This window comes from Dendropsophus ebraccatus, chromosome 2, assembly GCF_027789765.1.
Source record: "Dendropsophus ebraccatus isolate aDenEbr1 chromosome 2, aDenEbr1.pat, whole genome shotgun sequence".
Classification (NCBI taxonomy): Eukaryota; Metazoa; Chordata; class Amphibia; order Anura; family Hylidae; genus Dendropsophus; species Dendropsophus ebraccatus.
This window is the reverse complement of record NC_091455.1, coordinates 120159718-120183261: the sequence shown is the minus strand read 5'-3', so window position 1 is coordinate 120183261 and position 23544 is coordinate 120159718. Positions and strand designations below refer to the sequence as shown.

At 44.8% G+C, this 23544-nt stretch overlaps 1 protein-coding gene across 2 annotated transcripts in view; it reads right to left on the bottom strand.

Moving 5' to 3' along the window:
* GALNT4 (polypeptide N-acetylgalactosaminyltransferase 4) overlaps window positions 1-15711 on the bottom strand; it is a 58627-nt gene extending 42916 nt beyond the window's left edge. Inside the window, exons 1-2 of one of the 2 annotated variants that reach the window (XM_069958200.1) lie at window positions 15552-15711; window positions 4230-4660 (exon numbers count right to left, since the gene is read on the bottom strand). In XM_069958200.1, coding sequence (XP_069814301.1) covers window positions 4230-4609 — 380 coding nt within the window. In that variant the 5' untranslated portion in view covers window positions 4610-4660; window positions 15552-15711. Of the gene's footprint in view, window positions 1-4229; window positions 4661-15351; window positions 15431-15551 lie in introns of those variants that run through there. The other variant, XM_069958201.1, reaches the window with a different exon arrangement.
* Between the last annotated feature and the right edge of the window lie 7833 nt (window positions 15712-23544).

Sequence of the window (23544 nt, the reverse complement as noted above, 5' to 3'; positions counted from 1 at the left end):
CAGGGTATGCCTGGAAAACTCTTCCACTCACCCAAGTCCATTTCCATAGCGCTTGTGGTAAAGCATATCTCTAAAAGCTCTTAAAATTAGCTCTAGCAATATGGCTGTCCCTATAGCAATGTACTAAATGAAATAATAAAAAAAAAAACCGCTACACGAAATGGACATCGCTAAGCATGCAGCTGCGTCTCTTCCTTTTCTGATGTGTGTCACCCTACAATAAAGTGACGTTTTACCGCTCTTCTTTATATTTATTATGGATTGCTTTGTATGGCCTAATGCAACCCATAGCCTTTAAACAAAACACACACCACCCTTGTATCTGGCTCACACTGCCCACAGGTGCATATTGAAGTGATTGGTCTGATGCCGGCAGTTCGTTCTTGTTTGCACAATATATAAAACAGCCTTTTCTATTTTACTGGTGTATACATTCTACAGATATTAAAGGGATTGGCCACATTAAAATTGTCTTGTGTGTAGTAGAAGGGAGTGTACTCACATTACTAACTGACAGCAGCTCCCCATGTACCTCAGAGCTAAAAATCAGACTCCCTTCCTCCAGGCTGTGTTGCCCTAGTCTCTAATGAGTTTGTCCATAAGTTTGCTGAAATGGAGGAGCACGTGACTATGCCCTGCCTCCAGTGTCCTCCATAGGCATATACAAGCTCAGTGGTGGACACTGGGGTGGGCGGGGCATGGTCACATGCTCCTCCATGTTGGCCATCTTATGGACAGACTCACCACAGAGCAAGGCACCAAAGCCTGGAGAGTCTGATTTTAATTCTATGGGACACATAGGGAGCTGCTGTCGGTATATACAGTGAGTAAACTTACTAATACTGTACAATGAATTATTTCACTGTAAAGTGGACAACCCCTTTAATAAAAGAATATTCAACTGTTCTTTTTCATGCAGAAACAAACAACAAAGTATGTGCCGCATGATTTTTTTTTTTTCTATACAATGGGAGTTAGAATGACATACTGCAACTAAATGCCTATACACTGACAGGTACAGATGAGCGAAGCAGATTCGTTTTGTTTCATACAAAGCAAAACTGACCTGCGCTCACATCCCTCAGGCTGCCGGCTCCATGCACAGGTAGGATACCTCCAGGGGACCGCCTGGAAAATATGGATACAGCAATGGCTGCGTCCATGTTTTCCAGGTGGTCCCCGAGCAGTATCCTTCCTGTGCATTGAGCCGGCATCCTGAGAGACATGAGCGCAGGTCAGAATTGTTTCGTACAAAGCAAAACGAATCTGCTTCTCTCATGTCTACTGACAGGCTTCTGTCAGAGGAATGTATCATCCAATACTTACAGCTCAAATGTGAAACAGATCCTAACTATGCATTTAAAAAGTTTTAAAATGTTTCCTGTTAGGGTATGTTCACACTGCAAATACGTGAGGAGACAGAGTTCCACCTGTCCCATGGACTCAATGATATCCGCTGAAAAATTCCACCATCCACCCAAAGAATTGAAATGTCGCTTGGCAGAATCCACTTGAAGTCTCCCTGCGTATTCCATACTGTGCTCATACCCTAACAAGCATCTAAAATATTTGTGTGGAGTTTTACAGGGCCATCAGTTTATTGGTCAGAGTACCTGATCCAGTTTGACAAACTTATGTAGACAAGTAAAAAAGTATGATATATAGAGGTTGGTACTGGCTTATGATGAATCTCCTAGGGCTCTTATATAAACAGTGCATGTAGGTGCAGCACTGCAGGATACCGCAAAGACTAAACCTAAGCAGCTTTTTCTTGCCTAATCAAATAAAGACTAATTACTGATTGTCTGCATTGGTCCGGTGCAAAGGAACTAAGGAAGTGCTAAGCAACACCTCATGACCTAAAATGAACCATTGCTACTCAGGTCAATATTGTCTACATACAAACTTGTGCTCTCTTCATTCTCCATTAAATAAGTGATTTTTTATCAATGGACAAGTACATTTCCTTATTGTACCTAAAGAGCATTTGTCACCTTTTTTACAGATTCAGGTATTAAAAAAAAAAAATTGTTCTTTTACTCTAATCCATGTTTCTATTTTCTGATAATTCTGCTGTAATTTTCTTTTATTTCACTTTTTGTACATTGTTATAGGGGCTGACATCTTGCCTGAACTGTTTTTAACAGCATTTAGTGACATGCTTTGCAGCAAGCCTATGGACATAGACGACAATAGACAGAATCTGTCCCCTTGAGATTAATGTAAAACATTACTGAGCGTGCCCTATGACCTTTGAAGAGCCACAGGGAGCAGCTATTGTCTCCTCTATCTACTGGTGTCACCTGACACTGCAAAGCTGTAACGATTACTTTACAGCAGCCTTCTCTTATCAGCACAGACAAAACAGGAGGTCTTAGCTTAGTTATAGCCCCAGCAATGAGAATGAAAATTGGAAGATTTTAGGATTATTTTATAATATAGAAATAAAATTGGAAAATTCGAAAAATGGTCTCCAAAAATTCTTAAAAAACATAATTTAAAGAGGACCTGTCACCCCCCCGTGCCGGGCTGACAGGCTCCCGACCCCCAGTTAGATCATCTTATACAGACCTCATGTGGACGAGTCCCGGTCCCGGGACGGAGAAATCCCGGTGAGAAGCCGGCGCGCACGCTGTGGAGATAGGTCTGGTGTCCATAGAGAGTGAATGGAGCCGTGCGCGCGCTGCATAGCGGCTCCGGGAGCGGGGCTTGGCCAGATGAGGTCTGTATAAGGGGATCTAGCTGGGGGTCGGGAGCCTGTCACCCCGGCACGGGGGGGGTGACAGGTCTCCTTTAAACAGGAAGACATTTTCTGATGACACATACCCTTTAAGAGTGTGTTTCCACATATGCCTTTTGATAGCATTCCCATTCTGCCAATGTTGAGGTGTTATTGGCAACATTGTGTGCCTATTGGGGGAGAATGGGACAGTAGTTTCCATAGCATTAGGGCTGAAATCTGAACGCATATGTGGAAACACACGATTATGGACTAGCAAATACTTCAAAGATTAGAGGGGACAGTAGAGATGAGCAACATTACAGAAAGTTCGCATAAACCCAAACGCTCTACATAGGAATCCCGCTGCCTGGAGAAGATGGCTGCCGCACTAGAACTGCATGGAAAACATGGATATAGCCATCTCTAGTTACACTGAATGCTAAGAGACATAGATGCATTTAAAGGAGAAGTCCCAAAAAAATGTCAGGAAGGCAGAGGGGTGCGAAAAATAATAGTATGCTTATCCATCATTTTGCCCTGTAGCGCCACTCCTGGGTCTTAATGACGGCCACCTGATTGATTAGCCGGTCAATCAGTGCCTGGGACGAGACACTGCCCCGGCCACTGACTGGCTGAGCGGGCAATCATTCAGCCAGGTACATGACGATGCAGCTGGAGGAGCTGATATGTGACATACCCAGCCAGCGGTTGTCATTGAGGCCAAGGAGTGGTCCAACAGGGGGATGGGTGAGTATACTGTTTATTATGCTCAGACACCCCTCTTTTATTTTTACAGGACTTCAGGGCAGACCAGCAAGGAGAGGAGCCTGATTTAGCTCTATGAAGGTACACAGGGAGCTTGCTGCCAGTCTACTTACTAATACTGTACACTGAGCAATTTTACTTTAAAGTGGCCAACCCCTTTAACTTAAACACGCAACAAGGGTTGGTACACCCAGTAACTTGGTACTGCATGCTAGTAACAATAGTTTAGGCACTATTTCTGATTACAAAACATTACAAACAAATCCAGAACTGTACCCAGAACTCACGATGGCCAGCTTTATATTTACCACAATAGTAATATATTGCAGCGCTCCCAGAGGTTGTCAAGCAAACAATGTTGTTTATTCAAAGGTAAAAATCTTCATGCAACATTTCTGTTCCATCACTGAGCCTTTCTCAAGCTCTACATTTATATAGAAAAAAACTGAGGAAAATGACATCCAACACCGTGATGGCAAGGAAGACCGGTTTGTACTAGAGATGACCGCAACTCAACGTGCTTAAGTCTGAGCAAGTATTTATGTTTTCCAATACTCCCTAGGGCTCCATCCAACTTCCTCAGCCATCGGCATTCATATGCTGAACAATCAAGTTGCACTCATCTCTACTTTGTACATTTGTTCATTTCTTACATAGCGTAACATACATTGCTACCTTAGTTATGGAAAACAAAATCACACAATAACCTGGTTATAAATCATAGGTACATATCATTACTTACTCAAACATCCTGTTATCCTGAATATGCCGATGTAATGATATCTGGTCACTCAGATAAATATTAATAGCATACTTTTTAATGCTTTCCTCCTGCATCTTCTTCTCAGCAGAATTAAGCTGCAGGTGAGCTGCTTTGCCCCATTCTCCAAGTGCATGTGGATTTGGAGGAGGTTTTATATATAGCGGGCGGCTTAAATCCTCCAGTTTCTCCTCAGTTGCAATTAAGTCTCTGTCCCACATCTTTTTTGCAGTATGATCTTCTTTCTCCAAGGAGGAGAAAGAAGAAACCGAGAGCTCCACCACCACATAGGTAACCATGAATAGTCCAACCAACACAAAGGTCTTCACAATAAGTGAGCATCTTCTCAGGCGGATCCTCATGGCATGAGATTTGTGATCTGGCCTGGAACAAACTCAACTAACACTTGGAGTCTGAAAGAAGAAAGACATTAGATCAGGTTGTGAAATTCTTATTAAAATGTCATGTTCTGCGGTCAGATGATGCAAAGTTAAATGTTATTACTGGCTTTCTGCGGTAGGCACAACACTATGACAACAGAGAAACACAGTGACGTCTGGCTGGGGTGCAAGGGGTCAGACCCAAATGAGCATTGTGATGACATGTCTCAGCATTTCCTATCACTCAGACAAGAGTATACCCCTTTACCAAAAACAAGATTCGCTCAAGTAACGGTTCTCCCTGTTTAGCAAATAAAAAAGTAATTGCTGCAAACATTATTTATTGTATATTAGTAGAGTCTGCAAATGTTATACCTGCAGGTACCTGGTATTAGGTACACATAATAAAAAGATACATAATAACATTCTAGAGTTAATATTTAACATGAAACCCGATTATGGGCAGGGCAACACTGTAGTAAAACATGAAGTGTATACAAAGAGAACACATGAATAGAAAGACACGTCAGCAAATTACTTCTTGTAAAAAGCAACTGTCTCTTAGGGTACTATTACACAAAGCGATTTTTCGACGATCAACAATAGACGAACGCAAAAGACCGCTATGGCGAACGGCATGAAATCGTTCACCCAAATACACGGAACGATGATCGTTACTTATGATCGTTATTGTGTTCGTCCTGTCCTCGCTACTGCGTTTGCCACTACTGCGAACAACGTCTTATTACATGTGAATGATTTGCAAACGATCACAATAAAAATAGGTCCAAATTCTATTAAACGACCAACGATTTCAGGTTGGTCATTTAGTCGTTGTCTAATACACGAAACAATTATCGTTCAAATTCAAATGATTTATCGATTTCTCGAACGATAATCGTTCCGTGTAATACCACTCTTACACAGTCAAATAATGAGGGAGAAGCTGCGGCTTAAAGTGTACCTGTTGTTCTAAAAAAAAAAAACATGTCAAGAGTTTTGATCGGTCCAGGTCTGAGTGCTCAGACCCGTTCTGATCGGGACATAGAGCTGGGAGAGGGCCGCAGCTGCAGAACATCCTCCCCCCACTCGGAGTTAAAAAGAAGAGTTGGGCTCCATAGGAGCCCATTATAAGTCAGAATTTTTATTTTAATTCAGAGCAGAGAGTGGACGCGCTGCAGCTGCAGCCCTCTCCTTGCTCTATGTCCCATCAGTATGGGTCTGAGCACACAGACCCAAACTGATCAAAACTTTTGACATGTCAAAAGTTTTTTTCATAATGACAGGTACACTGTAATCTATATGATGAAAAATCTGTACAAATCTACACAGAATGAGCTTTATCAAAAAGCCTTAAGTAGTTAAAAAAACACAACTGTTATAATTGTCTGGTGGGGGTCACTTCTTGGTGACAAGGAACGTGAACAAATTTATTAACCCCTTCAAGACCGAGCCCATCGATGCCCAGGACAAATTAATGCAATGTTCCTCCCTGCCTTCTAAGAGCCATAGCGCTTTTATTTTTCCACCTAGTGCTGGTTGGGGTGTAATTTTTTGTGCCATGATCTGTAGTTTCTCTTAATATCATATTGGTGTAAAAGAAAATTTTTGATCACCTTTGATAAAAATTCTCTGATATATAATCTTATAAAATCAGCAATCCTGATGTTTTTCCCTTTACACCCTTCACCATGTTGGAACAATTGTTATATTTTAATAGATCAGACAACTCCACACGCTACAATATATAATATGTTTATTTATTTTTGATATTTTTTATTTTATAATGGGCAAGGAGGTATACTAAACTTTTATTGGGGGGGGGGGGGGGGGGTAGAAGAGTTTTTTTAAACCCATTATACTGGGCTCCCCGGTCACTGATGTGTGTGGGACCGCTCTCACTGCAGCGGTCCCACACACATCAGACCCCTCACAGTCAGAAACGTATATATACATTCCTACTGCACGGGGTATGTGCAGTAGGAACGTATATATATGTATTGCTGATGTGAAAGGATTGCACTACGAAGAAAAGTTGGTCATATGATGTTTTAGTAAGGTAACTTAAAAAACTATACTGTTTTTTTCCCTCATTGACCTAATTCCTTCATGGTTTCCTCTTTGAACAGTGACCCTGCTGTTGCCAGCACACACTTTACCACAGTCACCATACTGCCAGGACTTCTAGGAGATAGTAGTTGAACTGAGCATGCCTGGCCCACCTTAGTGAATTGAAACCAAGGACAACATGTTATCAAAACAACAAAGACACATGGGAGCTTAGTAAGTCTATAACCCAGATTTATCAATCTGAGCCCAAAAGCAGACACATTTTTGAGACAGGATGCAACTAATCACAGCCCATTCCGGGAAATTAAAGTTGAGCTATGACTGGTTGCCATCTCTCAGACAAAAAAAGTGTCTGACTCCCTTTAAAAGGGATAAAGGAAAAGTTCTAGCATATTTGAAAGAATAAATTTTCCCCAATGTGATTTTGTGTTGCTCTCCTGCTATGATTTTCACTGTGTTTCCTCTTTCTTCCTCATTCCTTTGGCCAACAACATTAGCTAATTGTGCGTTATGTCTGGTTCTGTATTGTGTCTTCTCTCCCTAAACATAATAATGCACCTAAATAAAAACTAACAGTGTAAACAATGTCCAAGTCTCTATTGATATCTTGCCATTTTCATTCTCACCATTGGGGCTAAAACTAAGCTGAGACTTCCTGTTGTGTCTGTGGTGATAAGAGGAGGCTGCTGTAAAGTGATCTGTACAAAATTACAGCGACATATGACACCTGCAGATAGAGGTAGCTCCCTGTAGTATGACCTCTTTAAAGGTCACAGAGAAAGCTCAGTAATGTTTCACATTCATCTCAAGAAGGACAGACTCTGTCTATTGTCATCTATGTCCATGAGGCTTGCAGGAATGGATGTCACTAAATGCTGTTAAAAACAAGATGGCTGCCCCCCGTAACAATGTACAAAATAATAAAATAAAATAATTTACAATCAGAAAATAGAAACAGATTAGAAATAAGAACATGTTTTAGTATGGGACTCTAATCAGTGAAAGAAAATTAAAGTGATATATCCCCCCTTAATATATAAAACTGAATGGTGGTACTTCAGAATCCTTCTGGGTATGCTAGCATAGTATTTTAGTCGCCAAAGTGATTCTGCATCATAGTACTTTGTGTACATGTTCATTGTTAATTTGTTAGTTTCCGTTCTTCTCCATGTCTCTGATTTATGCAAATGTGTTTTTTTTTAAATATGCAAGTATGCAATGTATGTGGAAGACATCACTGTTAAGCATATGTATGCAGAGACATGTAATTTCTTATTTATATCAGAATCTCTATAGCTGTTGCAAAAACACATCTCTCAGTATCTGCTGGCAGGCTGCAGCTGTGTGCACATGCTGGAAGATGAAGTTGTGCAACATCTAGAAAACAAAGTTCTGGACCCACAAAATAAGATCTCTTACACTCTATCTTAATAATTTGGCCAATGTCACCATTTCTTATCAACCACTTATTATCGAAGGTAAAAATTCCCCTTGAAGTCAGGGGTATTATTTAGCAGAAGTAGTGGGATAGTGCGTGAAAATGACAAAGTTCCCATTTTCATGTAAAACTAAGCTTATACTCTGTGTATTTACATGTAACACACTAGAATAATGTAGGTTGTCGCATCTTGTAAGTTGCCGTTATGCCCTAGGATCAAAGAATGGCTGTTCGTGGCTTGTCCTTTGTCTCACATTAAGGTTATATTGTAAGGTCACACTGGTGACCATGCTCCAAATCCTTTCCTTTGTTTCTCTTGGACATTCCTTCAGATACTTGATCAGTGAATTTCATGCTTCAAACTCCTTGATCAAATGTCCCTTCTTTTACTTTTTCAATATTATAAAAAAGCAAGCTGTGCCTTCTGGCCAATTCATTTAGCTACAATGGTCCGTCACATACGATATTAGTCAGTTCCAGGATGACCATTGTATGTTGAGACCGTAACTCGATGGCCGATGCAAGTCCTTACATATCACAGTCACAAAGAGATACTATAAGCTGTGAACTACTTTCTATGTAGAAGACTGCAGCCCTTCCAGGGTCCTGTACAGATAAGGGTCTCAGAAAAATAAAATGAAGTCACCCTCATTAGGTGCTCAAAGGAGCAATTCATCCTGGTACAGGTGAAGAGCAGCACAGGACATGTAGTATCACACTATACTGTAGAGAGGAGATACCAGACACACACAGCAGTACAGGACATGTAGTATCACATTGTACTGTAGAGATGAGATACCAGACACACAGCAGTACAGGACATGTAGTTTCACACTATACTGTAGAGAGGAGATACCAGACACACACAGCAGTGCAGGACATGTAGTATCACATTGTACTGTAGAGATGAGATACCAGACACACAGCAGTACAGGACATGTAGTATCACATTGTACTGTAGAGATGAAATACCAGACACACAGCAGTACAGGACATGTAGTATCACATTGTATTGTAGAGAGGAGATACCAGACACACACAGCAGTACAGGACATGTAGTATCACATTGTACTGTAGAGATGAAATACCAGACACACAGCAGTACAGGACATGTAGTATCACACTATACTGTAGAGAGGAGATACTAGACACACAGCAGTAAAGGACATGTAGTATCACATTGTATTGTAGAGAGGAGATACTACATGTCCTTTACTGCTGTGTGTCTGGTATCTCCTCTCTACAATACAATGTGATACTACATGTCCTGTACTGCTGTGTGTGTGTCTGGTATCTCCTCTATACAGTACAGTGTGATACTACGACACACAGCAGTACAGGACATGTAGCATCACACTGTACTATAGAGAGGAGATACCAGACACACACACACACAGCATGTAGTATCACATTGTATTATAGAGAGGAGATACCAGACACACACAGCAGTACAGGAGATGAAGTATCACACTGTACTATAGAGAGGAGATAGTAGGGAGCCAACCAGTGCATGTCATGTACATGTCAGAAACTGTGCTCTACATATATACAGGATTTACACGAGAGCTGAAAATAAGGCACCCCCTGAACGTAAGACCGTGGCCGCCATGCCAATAAGGGGAGGGGGGCAGATAAGGGGGAGGTGGCTGGTTTTGCCTGGTTATGCTGCTTTGTGATGACAACTACTGTAAAGTATATAATAAATGCTCTTAATCCTTGTTCAACAACAAGTGTTGATTCTTCTTCATGGAAAAATAAGACATCCCCTGAAAATAAGACATAGTGCATCTTTAGGAGCAAAAATTAATATAAGACACTGTCTTATTTTCAGGGGAACAGGATATATATGTAAACACACACAATACAGATCAGATCATATACGTGTATGTACACACACACACTATACATATCAGACAACAAACTCCTCCACTATAATATATAATCGTATCACTGATCTTTTGTATATTAAGGCTATGTTCCCACACAGTATTTTTGCTCCGTATTTTGCAACCAAAACCAGGAGTGGATTAGAAACACAGAAAAGCTATGTTCACACACTGTTGAAATTTAGTGGATGACCGCCATTTAATGGCAAATAATTACCATATAGCCTGTGTTTTCAACCCACTCCTGGTTTTGGTTGCAAAATACTAAGCAAAAATACTGTGTGAACATAGCCTTTGTAGGGATCTTCCCGGGGGATGGTGTGTTTGGACACAGTTCACAACAGACTTGGCTTTATAAAACAGGAGCTTGGCGTTTATTTGTATCATAAACAGTCCAGCAAACAGAAATACAGCAACACCGTGCTTTTAAAAACAAAACAAACAAAAAGGTCTTGCCCGTCTGAGCACTTACTAAACATGCAGGTCACCTGTCTGACACTTGGATAAGCAACATCGCTGGGTATGAATAGGCTTCGGCAGCGGCTGTATTCCAAGCTCCCACCAAACAGTATCCAGGCTGTTCACTCCTGGCTGAGAGCTCTCCCCTGCACACTGAGCACACCTTTTGCCTTCTCAGGCTGATTAGGATCAGGGCTCACCTGATCCCAAAAGCCACACTGGATCGAGGGGAGGAATGGCAGACCCCACTACCAACCTATCCGCCATTCTAGTAAATCCGGCCCCGAAAATTAAATAACTCAGCAGCATATCACTGCTGAGCAACCGACCTCTTCCGGACTTACCATCTCACGTTATGTATCAGCCTAGGTGAGATGTACACCCCCTCGAACACTTTACCAGTGACATGTCTACACCTTATATTGTATTATCCTTACTGTAAGATAGATTTACTCATGTTGGATAACCAGTTAAAAATTAAACTTTATTAACTACTTCTTAAAACAAAATAAAAAATATGCCATAATATCAGAGTTTATATTTCTATTTCTTCGCAGCCATCACCATCGCACCTTCATGTGCCACCAATAATTTTAACACCAATTTCAGATTGTGCCTTTCTCCATATAATACACACCCAGGCGTTTTTAAATAATAGTCACAGTTAACTTCTATTCCCTTTGCTATTGCACTTTTTGTTTCAAGGGAATATTAGATACTGCATACTGTTCCTGTACATGTATGTCGGCGGTGTATATATGTACTTATTCATATACAGTGGTACCTCAGTTCTCAAACTGCTTTGGAACTCTAACTGTATTTTCAAGGAAAGTTTGGTTTGGTTCTCAAACACATTTTTGGGTTGTACCTGGTGACCTTTAGCACTAGAGAGGCTTCACATACAGTACAGCACTGTATAAGACTGCTGGAGTGCATATACAGTACAGTAGTAGTACTGTCAGTGCACCACCATCTCCCATCCTGTACAAGATTGCTGGAGTGTATATACAGTACAGTAGTAGTACAGTCAGTGCACCACCATCTCCCATCCTGTACTGTATAAGATTGCTGGAGTGCATGTATAGTACAGTAGTAGTACGGTCAGTGCACCACCATCTCCCATCATGTACTGTATAAGACTGCTGGAGTGCATGTATAGTACAGTAGTAGTACAGTCAGTGCACCACCATCTCCCATCCTGTACTGTATAAGATTGCTGGAGTGTATATACAGTACAGTAGTAGTACAGTCAGTGCACCACCATCTCCCATCATGTACTGTATAAGACTGCTGGAGTGCATATACTGTACAGTAGTACAGTCAGTGCACCACCATCTCCCATCCTGTACTGCACAAGACTGCTGGAGTGTATATACAGTACAGTAGTACAGTCAGTGCACCACCATCTCCCATCCTGTACTGCACAAGACTGCTGGAGTGTATATACAGTACAGTAGTAGTACAGTCAGGGCACCACCATGTCCCATCCTGTACTGCACAAGATTGCTGGAGTGTATATACAGTACAGTAGTAGTACAGTCAGGGCACCACCATGTCCCATCCTGTACTGCACAAGATTGCTGGAGTGTATATACAGTACAGTAGTAGTACAGTCAGTGCACCACCATCTCCCATCATGTACTGTATAAGACTGCTGGAGTGCATATACTGTACAGTAGTACAGTCAGTGCACCACCATCTCCCATCCTGTACTGCACAAGACTGCTGGAGTGTATATACAGTACAGTAGTACAGTCAGTGCACCACCATCTCCCATCCTGTACTGAACAAGACTGCTGGAGTGTATATACAGTACAGTAGTAGTACAGTCAGGGCACCACCATGTCCCATCCTGTACTGCACAAGATTGCTGGAGTGTATATACAGTACAGTAGTAGTACAGTCAGGGCACCACCATGTCCCATCCTGTACTGCACAAGATTGCTGGAGTGTATATACAGTACAGTAGTAGTACAGTCAGTGCACCACCATCTCCCATCCATTACAGTGCTTGGGGGGGGGGGGGGGGGCACTATACAGTAAAGGATGAGTGAGGAGTTAGTGACTACTGTACTATAATTGCTGGTTTTGTTGAATGTTTCTAGTGTATAATGTCCTGTACAGTATATAGTGCTGTTCTGTAATGTACTGTACAGTATATAGTGCTGCTCTGTAATGTACTGTACAGTATATAGTGCTGTTCTGTAATGTCCTGCACAGTATATAGTGCTGTTCTGTAATGTCCTGCACAGTATATAGTGCTGCTCTGTAATGTCCTGTACAGTATATAGTGCTGCTCTGTAATGTCCTGTACAGTATATAGTGATGCTCTGTAATGTCCTGTACTGTATATAGTGCTGCTCTGTAATGTCCTGTACAGTATATAGTGATGCTCTGTAATGTCCTGTACAGTATATAGTGCTGTTCTGTAATGTACTGTACAGTATATAGTGCTGCTCTGTAATGTACTGTACAGTATATAGTGCTGCTCTGTAATGTCCTGTACAGTATATAGTGCTGCTCTGTAATGTCCTGTACAGTATATAGTGCTGCTCTGTAATGTACTGTACAGTATATAGTGCTGCTCTGTAATGTACTATTTAGTATATAGTGCTGCTCTGTAATGTACTGTACAGTATAGTGCTGCTCTGTAATGTACTGTACAGTATAGTGCTGCTCTGTAATGTTCTGTACAGTATATAGTGCTGCTCTGTAATGTACTATACAGTATATAGTGCTGCTCTGTAATGTACTGTACAGTATAGTGCGGCTCTGTAATGTACTGTACAGTATATAGTGCTGTTCTGTAATGTCCTGTACAGTATATAGTGCTGCTCTGTAATGTTCTGTACAGTATATAGTGCTGCTCTGTAATGTACTGTACAGTATATAGTGCTGCTCTGTAATGTACTGTACAGTATATAGTGCTGTTCTGTAATGTCCTGTACAGTATATAGTGCTGTTCTGTAATGTCCTGTACAGTATATAGTGCTGCTCTGTAATGTACTGTACAGTATAGTGCTGCTCTGTAATGTACTGTACAGTATATAGTGCTGCTCTGTAATGTTCTGTACAGTATATAGTGCTGCTCTGTAATGTACTATACAGTATATAGTGCTGCTCTGTAATGTACTGTACAGTATAGTGCTGCTCTGTAATGTACTGTACAGTATATAGTGCTGCTCTGTAATGTTCTGTACAGTATATAGTGCTGCTCTGTAATGTACTGTACAGTATATAGTGCTGCTCTGTAATGTACTGTACAGTATATAGTGCTGCTCTGTAATGTCCTGTACAGTATATAGTGCTGTTCTGTAACGTACTGTACAGTATATAGTGCTGTTCTGTAACGTACTGTAGAGATTAAACTTGGCACTATACAATGTAATATATGGGTACTGTAGGTAATTATTGGTGGGTGCTGGAACCAATTAAAAACATTTACATTATTTCCTATGGGAAGACACTGCTCGGTTCCCGACAAACAAATTAAGTTCGAGAACCGAGGGTACCACTGTATTCTATTGCACAGTCCCACAAAATAATAAAATAAAATGCTGAGAATTTATTACTTCCCTCAATGTTGTACTGCAGACTCTTCAGACTCGGTATGCAGCCCAACGTGTTTCTTGCAGCTGATTGTCAGGGGCCTTGCTGCTGTAGTTCCTTGACACAAGACTTCTTTGGTAATGATGCACAGCTTGGATGATGGCTGCACATCTGAGTCCTGTGTCAAGGAACTACAGCTGCAAGGCCCCTGACGATCAGCTGCAAGAAACAGGTTGGGCCGCATAGCGAGTCTGAAGAGTCTGCAGTACAACATTGAGGAAAGTAAATAATGATTATATATTTCATGGGACTGGGAATGTGCAATAAAATATATGAATAAGTACATATATACACACTGCAGACATACACATACAGGACCAGTATGCAGTATCTAATATTCCCTTAAAACAAAAAGTGCAATAAGGATCTAGAAAGTGCAATAGTGAAGGGAATAGAAGTTGTGAACTGTGACTAGTATAAAAACGCCTAGGTGTGTATCATATGGAGAAACGTACAATGTGAACTGCACCAGGATGAAACTGGTGTTAAATGTTCAGTGGCAATTGGTGATGAGGGAGGCTGCAGAGAAATATAAACTCTGATATTGTGGCACGTTTGTTATTTTGTTATAAGAAGTAGTTAATAAAGGGTCATTTTTAACCAGTTATCCAACATCAGTAAATATCCACACACACGATATACAAATTAGATACAGTGCTATACATATATACCCCATCTGTCAGATTCTATATACACCCCCACTATACATATCAGATAATATACATCCACTAAATTTACACTCACACACCATATACATATATGATACAGTGCTATACATATATACCCCATCTGTCAGATACTATATATACACACACACTATATACAGTACATATCAGATAATATACACCCACTATATATACACACACAGACACCCCATATACATATTAGATACAGAGCTATACATATATACCCCACCTGTCAGATACTATATACACTTCCACTATACATATTAGATAATATAACCCACTATATGTATATACACACACACCATATACATATATGATACAGAGCTATACATATATACCCCACCTGTCAGATACTATATACACTTCCACTATACATATACACACTATACATATTAGATAATATAACCCACTATATGTATACACACACACACGCCATATACATATATGATACAGAGCTATACATTTATACCCCACCTGTCAGATACTATATACACTTCCACTATACATATACATATCAGATAATATACACACACTATATATACATATTAGATACAGCGCTATACATATATACCCCACCTGTCAGATACTATATACACACACTATCCATGAGATGATAGGTGATGTGTCCTATATGCAGGTGACACCTGTGCACCCGGACTGCCTGTAGTGATGGGAGGCGCACACATAAGCCCCGCAGCCCCCATGACCTGTAGGTAACGGAGCGCCCCGAGCTGGCAGCAGTAGCTGTCCCCCCGGTCACCACACAAACTACTCACAGTGTAGGCTGCGCCCCCAGGATACATGCCCTCCTGTGCCCGGTACCGCTCCCTGCCGCAGCCGGGGGAAGTGTACCGCTTCCTTTCACTTTCCTCGTGACGTGTCTGCGGCCGCCCCTCCTCTCCTGAGAGCCGACCCTTCCTCCTCGGTGAAGGCTAAACCCCATAAGTCAGAAGAACCTCTGATGACGTCAATGCCCATGTGACGAGTGTGGGCGGAGCTATCCTCAGTCAGCTGTGTTCCCCGGCTATGTTATCCGTGGAGTCAGTGTGTGCTGTGTGCTTGTGTGTCTGTACATCAGGTATTCTTTTCCAAGGTTTCTGTGTAGTGGAATGTGATCAGTAGGAGCTGCCGACTGTCTGCAGGGACAGGGGTCCGGCTGTACTGTTCTGCAATGTTCTGCAGGGACAAGGGTCCGGCTGTACTGTTCTGCAGGGACAGGGGTCCGGCTCTACTGTTCTGCTATGTTCTGCAGGGACAGGGGTTCGGCTGTACTGTTCTGCAATGTTCTGCAGGGACAAGGGTCCGGCTGTACTGTTCTGCAAGGACAGGGGTTCGGCTGTACTGTTCTGCAATGTTCTGCGGGGACAGGGGTCCGGCTGTACTGTTCTGCAATGTTCTGCGGGGACAGGGGTCCGGCTGTACTGTTCTGCAATGTTCTGCAGGGACAGGGGTCCGGCTGTACTGTTCTGCAATGTTCTGCGCGGGACAGGGGTCCGGCTGTACTGTTCTGCAATGTTCTGCAGGGACAGGGGTCCGGCTGTACTGTTCTGCGGGGACAGGGGTCCGGCTGTACTGTCATGCAATGTTCTGCGGGGACAGGGGTCCGGCTGTACTGTTCTGCAGGGACAGGGGTCCGGCTGTACTGTTCTGCAATGTTCTGCAGGGACAGGGGTCCGGCTCTACTGTTCTTGCTATGTTCTGCAGGGACAGGGGTTCGGCTGTACTGTTCTGCAATGTTCTGCAGGGACAAGGGTCCGGCTGTACTGTTCTGCAAGGACAGGGGTTCGGCTGTACTGTTCTGCAATGTTCTGCGGGGACAGGGGTCCGGCTGTACTGTTCTGCAATGTTCTGCGGGGACAGGGGTCCGGCTGTACTGTTCTGCAATGTTCTGCAGGGACAGGGGTCCGGCTGTACTGTTCTGCAATGTTCTGCGGGGACAGGGGTCCGGCTGTACTGCTTCTGCAATGTTCTGCAGGGACAGGGGTCCGGCTGTACTGTTCTGCGGGGGACAGGGGTCCGGCTGTACTGTTCTGCAATGTTCTGCGGGGACAGGGGTCCGGCTGTACTGTTCTGCAGGGACAGGGGTCCGGCTGTACTGTTCTGCAATGTTCTGCGGGACAGGGGTCCGGCTGTACGGTTCTGCAATGTTCTGCAGGGACAGGGCAGGGTCCGGCTGTACTGTTCTGCAATGTTCTGCAGGGACAGGGCAGGGTCCGGCTGTACTGTTCTGCAATGTTCTGCAGGGACAGGGCAGGGTCCGGCTGTACTGTTCTGCAATGTTCTGCAGAGACAGGGCAGGGTCCGGCTGTACTGTTCTGCAATGTTCTGCAGGGACAGGGGGTCCGGCTGTACTGTTCTGCAATGTTCTGCAGGGACAGGGGTGCGGCTGTACTGTTCTGCAGGGACAGGGGTCGGACTGTACTGTTCTGCAATGTTCTGCAGGGACAGAGGTCCGGCTGTACTGTTCTGCAATGTTCTGCAGGAACAGGGGTCCGGCTGTACTGTTCTGCGGGGACAGGGGTTCCGGCTGTACTGTTCTGCAATGTTCTGCAGGGACAGGACAGGGTCCGGCTGTACTGTTTCTGCAATGTTCTGCAGGGACAGGACAGGGTCTCCGGCTGTACTGTTCTGCAATGTTCTGCAGGGACAGGGGTCCGGCTGTACTGTTCTGCAATGTTCTGCAGGAACAGGGGTCCGGCTGTACTGTTCTGCGGGGACAGGGGTCCGGCTGTACTGTTCTGCAATGTTCTGCAGGGACAGGACAGGGTCCGGCTGTACTGTTCTGCAATGTTCTGCAGGGACAGGACAGGGTCCGGCCTGTACTGTTCTGCAATGTTCTGCAGGGACAGGGGTCCGGCTGTACTGTTCTGCAATGTTCTGCAGGGACAGGACAGGGTCCGGCTGTACTGTTCTGCAATGTTCTGCAGGGACAGGACAGGGTCCGGCTGTACTGTTCTGCAATGTTCTGCAGGGACAGGGGTGCGGCTGTACTGTTCTGCAGGGACAGGGGTCGGACTGTACTGTTCTGCAATGTTCTGCAGGGACAGAGGTCCGGCTGTACTGTTCTGCAATGTTCTGCAGGAACAGGGGTCCGGCTGTACTGTTCTGCGGGGACAGGGGTCCGGCTGTACTGTTCTGCAATGTTCTGCAGGGACAGGACAGGGTCCGGCTGTACTGTTCTGCAATGTTCTGCAGGGACAGGACAGGGTCCGGCTGTACTGTTCTGCAATGTTCTGCAGGGACAGAGGTCCGGCTGTACTGTTCTGCAATGTTCTGCAGGAACAGGGGTCCGGCTGTACTGTTCTGCAGGGACAGGGGTCCGGCTGTACTGTTCTGCAATGTTCTGCAGGGACAGGACAGGGTCCGGCGGTACTGTTCTGCAATGTTCTGCAGGGACAGGGGTCCGGCTGTACTGTTCTGCAATGTTCTGCAGGGACAGGGGTCCGGCTGTACTGTTCTGCAATGTTCTGCAGGGACAGGGGTCCGGCTGTACTGTTCTGCAATGTTCTGTATAGTGTATAGTGAAACGTACGTAGGGACGGCTCCTGTGGTGTTTGCCAATATGGGTAAGTGTAATAAGGTTTGATGCTGTGATAGTAACCGGTCATAGATTCCCAGAGACTAGATGAACTAAGTCATAGAAGGCACTGTGAGACTTCAAAGGGAACCTGTCACCCCCCGTGTCGGGGTGACAGGCTCCCAACCCCCCGCTACAGCCCCCTACTCACCTGATCCCGCCGGCTCCCGCTTCTGGATCTGGTCGGGTCACGGAGATATCAGCCGCTGCAGCCCGGCGCGTGCGCTGAGAGATGAGTCCAACGCTCATAGAGAATGACGGAGAGTCCAGGGGGGGTGACAGGTTCCCTTTAAACATTTAGTTGGTGCGTATCCCTATGCAGAACATTAAATTGGAGGTCATGACAGAGGATGTTAAATAGCCGTAATATTCATGATGAATTATACTTGCTGACCCAATTTTTTACTATTGTTTTTTAACTTGGGGTCATTATTTTACTTTATTCAGATGAAATGTTATATATATTGGTACCTTTTTATACATAATAAAAATTGTTTGCATTTTTAATGAACTAAGCCTATTGCTCTTTTGTATAAAGTAGTAAACCAAGTCAACGTTATCAACGGAGTCTGTGATTAGTCACTACCACCTGCACAGCACTTACACCACAACCTTGGGACATTTCCCCTTTCTGTGGGTGGCGGGTCCTACCACTATTCTGGAGGGTTACTACACCGCTCTGACCACCTGTGACTACACTTTCCCAAGGGACCCTGCAGCAACCCGACAGAAAACCGACCACAGGGGAGAAGGGTACAACCGCCCTTACTCTCTACAAGCAGGCATGCCATCACACCTGTGTGCCCACCAGGCACTGGTGTCACATGACAAAACCCTTAAAGGAAACCTGTTACCCCCGTGCCGGGGTGTCACCCGCCCGACCCCCCCGGTGGAGCAGTCATTCTCTATGAGCGTTGGACTCATCTCTGGTGAGTGAGCACATGGCTTCCGACAGCGATATCTCGGCGGCGGGAGCGGGTCCAGACTGGGACTTTGAGGAGGGGGTAAGTATATGGTGCTCCACCAGGGGGTCGGGACGGCGTCACCCCTGCACGGGGGGTGACAGGTTTTCCTTTAACCCCTTAACAACATCAGGCGTAAATTTACGCCCCCGCGCCCTGGTACTTAGCGCAAATGGGCGTAAATTTACGCCCGATGTTTCCCCGATCGCTGTGTGTGAACAAACAGCGATCGGGGAAGATGGCCTGCTATAATGTATAGCAGGCCATCTCTGCTCGTCGGCACGGGGGTGATTAACCCCTCCCGTGCCGACGATCGCTGCTATATGCTGATCAATACAGATCAGCATATAGCAGCTAAGTTCAGCTTTCCGGGTCATCGGTGACCCGGAAAGCACTGGCGATTGGTGCTGTCCGAGACAGCACCAATCACCATTAGTGTCCGGGGAAAAGATGGCGCCGATGCCACCCCCACGATCGCCGTGATAGGTCGGCCAGTACCGGCCGGCCCATCACGGCGGTCAAACCGTTAAAAAACAGTGTCCCCGGGTTCTGCACCACTCAGCTAGGTAGCTGAGGGGCGCAGAACAGGTGTGTATAGTGTAGGTGCACTATACTCACCAGAACTGGGCGTCCGGAGCAGCGATCGGGTCCCACGCGTCCTCGCCTCTTCACTTCCGGGTTCGATCGGGTCCGGTCGGCAATTTCCGCCTCATCGAGCATTTCCGTGGCCCCTATCTTCGTCAGCTTCTCTGTACTGCCCCCTAGCGGCTGATCAGTGAATATCATTCACTGATCAGTTGCTTTAGGTTTCAAATTTTTTTTTTTTTACTTTTTTATTCGCCCTAACACCGCTGAGTGCTGATCAGCATCGCACGTAAGTGCGCCGCTGATCAGCAACTCCTCCTTTTTGGCATAGGGGCGTTTTTTCCCCCCTATATCCTACCGCCACTGTCTGCTGATAAGTACCGCACATAAGTGCAGCATTTATCAGCAGCTTCTTTTTTGGCGTAGAGATATTTTTTTCTTACTGTCAAAAAAACGTAAAAAACACTACACTACACCACACTACATGAAATAAAGTTTTACACTACACCACTACACATTTACATACCCCATATACTAGTCCCGGTATAAAGATGGTCCCCAGGGTGTTTTCGGTGTCGGACGCATACGTTATTATTGCCTCCGACACCGAAACAGCCAGTGAGGATGAATGGGGGGATCCTTCTTTCCTCCATTCATCCTCATCATCCAGTGACGGGTCTGGGGGTAGCGTAGTGTATGCTGCCTCCCAGACACGTCTTTTCCGCCAGTACCGTCCCAATTAGAGATGACGGTATGGTGTGAAATTCTCCAAACTCTGTGAGAGTACCTTAGGGTACACTTACAGATTTAGGGTACGTGCACACTGCGGAATGGCGAAGGATAACCCTTTGTGCATTCCTCAGCTGGCACCCACCGGCGGACTGATGCGGGCGTGTGTCTCCACCCGTGTCATAGACTCCATTCTATGCACGGGCGGATTCCGTTGTCTGTCCAAAGAATGAACACGTTCATTCTTTGGACAGAGGGCGGAATCCGCCCGTGCATAGAATGGAGTGTGACATGAGCGGAGACGCGCGCCTCCATCAGTCCGGGGATTATTCTGATCGCCATTATGGAGTCGGGAAGGAATTTTTTCCCTGTGATGAGGCTACTGTCGTCTGCCTCACAAGGGTTTTTTGCCTTCCTCTGGATCAACACAGGTTGAATTTGATGGACACCTGTCATTTTCAACCTTATAAACTAATAATTGGCCTAATACCCCCAAACAAATTAAAATTGTCCCTTTTCCCCAGCTAAATAGGTATGGCCGCCATTCCCATTAGAGTATGCCATGATGCAATTACAAAGCCTCTGTGCGTCCAGGACAGTAGAAACCCCCCACAAGTGACCCATTCCGGAAACTACACCCCATAAGGAATCTAACGAGGGGGCAGCGGGTATATGGCCCCCTGGTGACGGCCACAATTGGGCCATGAAATTGAAAAAAATTTTATTTTTTATTTTCACGGCACATGTTCTACACATGTGCCCATCACCAGTGGGGTCCATATGCTCACTGTGCCCTTGTTAGATTCCTTATGGGGTGTAGTTTCTAGAATGGGGTCACTTGTGGGGGGTTTCTACTGTCCTGGCAGAACAGGAGCTTTGTAACTGCGACATGGCCTCCATCCTCCATTCCAGACTGTAAATGGCGCTCTGTCCCTTTGGTCGCTTGCCCTGTGCCCATATGGCACATTATGCCCACATGTGGGGTATTTTCGTACTCGGGGGAAATTAACCTACACGTTTTGTGTTCATTTTCTTTTTAACCCCTTGTGGAAATGGAAAAAAATCAAGGCTAGACCAACATTTAGTGTAAAAATGTTTAATTTTTACACTAAATCATTGATCTTGTCTTGATTTTTTCATTTTCGCAAGGGGTTAAAAGATAAAAAAAAAACACAAAATGTGTAGAGCGATTTCCCCTGAGTACGAAAATACCCCATATGTGGACATAAAGCGCCATGCGCGTGCAGGGTAAGCCTCCGAAGGGAAGGAGCGCCATTTGGCTTTTGGAGGCTGGATTTGGCTGGAATGGATTTCGAGGGGCCATGTTGCATTTAAAAGGCCCCTGTGTTGCCAAGACAGTTGAAACCCCCCACAAGTGACCCCATTATGGAAAACTACACCCCTCAGGGAATGTAACAAGGGGTGTAGTGAGCATATGGACCCCACTGGTGACGGGTACAAATGTGGAACAATGTGGCGTGAAAATGAAATATTACATTTTTTACACTATAATGTTGGTCTAGCCTTGAATTTATCATTTCACAAGGGGTTAAAAGAGAAAAAAAAGCCACAAAATGTGTAGAGCAATTTCCCCCAAGTCTGTAAATACCCCACATGTGGACATAAACCGCAATGTGGGTGCAGGGCAAGCCTCCGAAGGGAAGGAGCGCCATTTGGATTTTGGAGGTTGGATTTGGCCAGAATGGATGATGAACGCCATGCTTCTGCCATGGCATGCTTCTGCCATGAGGCGGAATGAGCATTCCGCCTCAGGCGGCAGATTCTGCGGTCCTGCAGGGGGCGGCAAAATGTTCCCCCTTCTGTCATTTAGTTAAGTTTCACTTAACTAAAATGACAGCAGCCCCGCAGCCGCTCACATGTCCCGCAGGCAGCCGTCCAGCCGCCCACACTCACGGATGTCCCCCATGTCCCGCCGGGCTCCAGTGACGTCACCCAGCAGCTCTCATCTTCCTCCAGGCTGTGGTGAGTGCCAGGGGTCGGCAGAGGTCGCGTTCAGGCGTTCGGGGCGGCGATCGGGACGGCGGGGGGTGAGTGTGGTCAGCAGGGGGGGTGGCGGATGCCGGTGTTGGCGGCGGTATTCGGGTCGTTACGGACGTGCGCGGGGGGGGGGGGGGGGGGGGGGGGGGGCGGCCAGTGAGGGGGCCGGCCACCTGAGGTTTGCCTCAGGCGGCGGGAAAGCCAGAATCGGCCCTGACGCCATGTCGCATTTACAGAGCCCTGGTGCTGCCAAAACACTGGAAACCCCCCACAAGTGACCCCTATCTGAAAACTACACCCCTCAAGGAATCTAACAAGGGGTGCAGTGAGGATATGTACCCCTGAATGACGGGCACATATGTGCCGTGAAAGTGAAAAAATTAAAATTTTCACTTTCACGTCACATTTTTTTGTTTTATGTTTGCTTATGTTTTACGCTTTCTATTGTCTAAAAAAAATGAAATATAGTTTAATAAATGCCGCCAACATAAAGTAGACATGTTGCTAATGCTATTTAATATATAATTTATGTGGTATAACCACTTTCTGTATAAGCAAAAAAGTTTCAAAGTTGGAAAAATGCATTTTCTCACAATTTTTCACCTTATTTGGGTTTTTTTTCCATAAAGATTTGTTATAAGTATCGACTCCAATTTACCAGAAATGTAAAGTACAATATGTCACGAGAAACAATCTCAGAATCAGCCGGATAGGTAAAAGCTTCCCGAAGTTATTAATGAATAAAGTGACACTGGTCATATTCATAAAATTTGTCTGTCATTAAGGCCATTTCAGGCTCTGTCTTTAAGGGGTTAAGGTCCGGCTGTACCCCAAGGAGTGGCATCACACTTCCATCTAGCAAGTGACCGGCCGTCCCACCGCTACAACATAATCCGGGTGTCACCTCACTGGTATGCA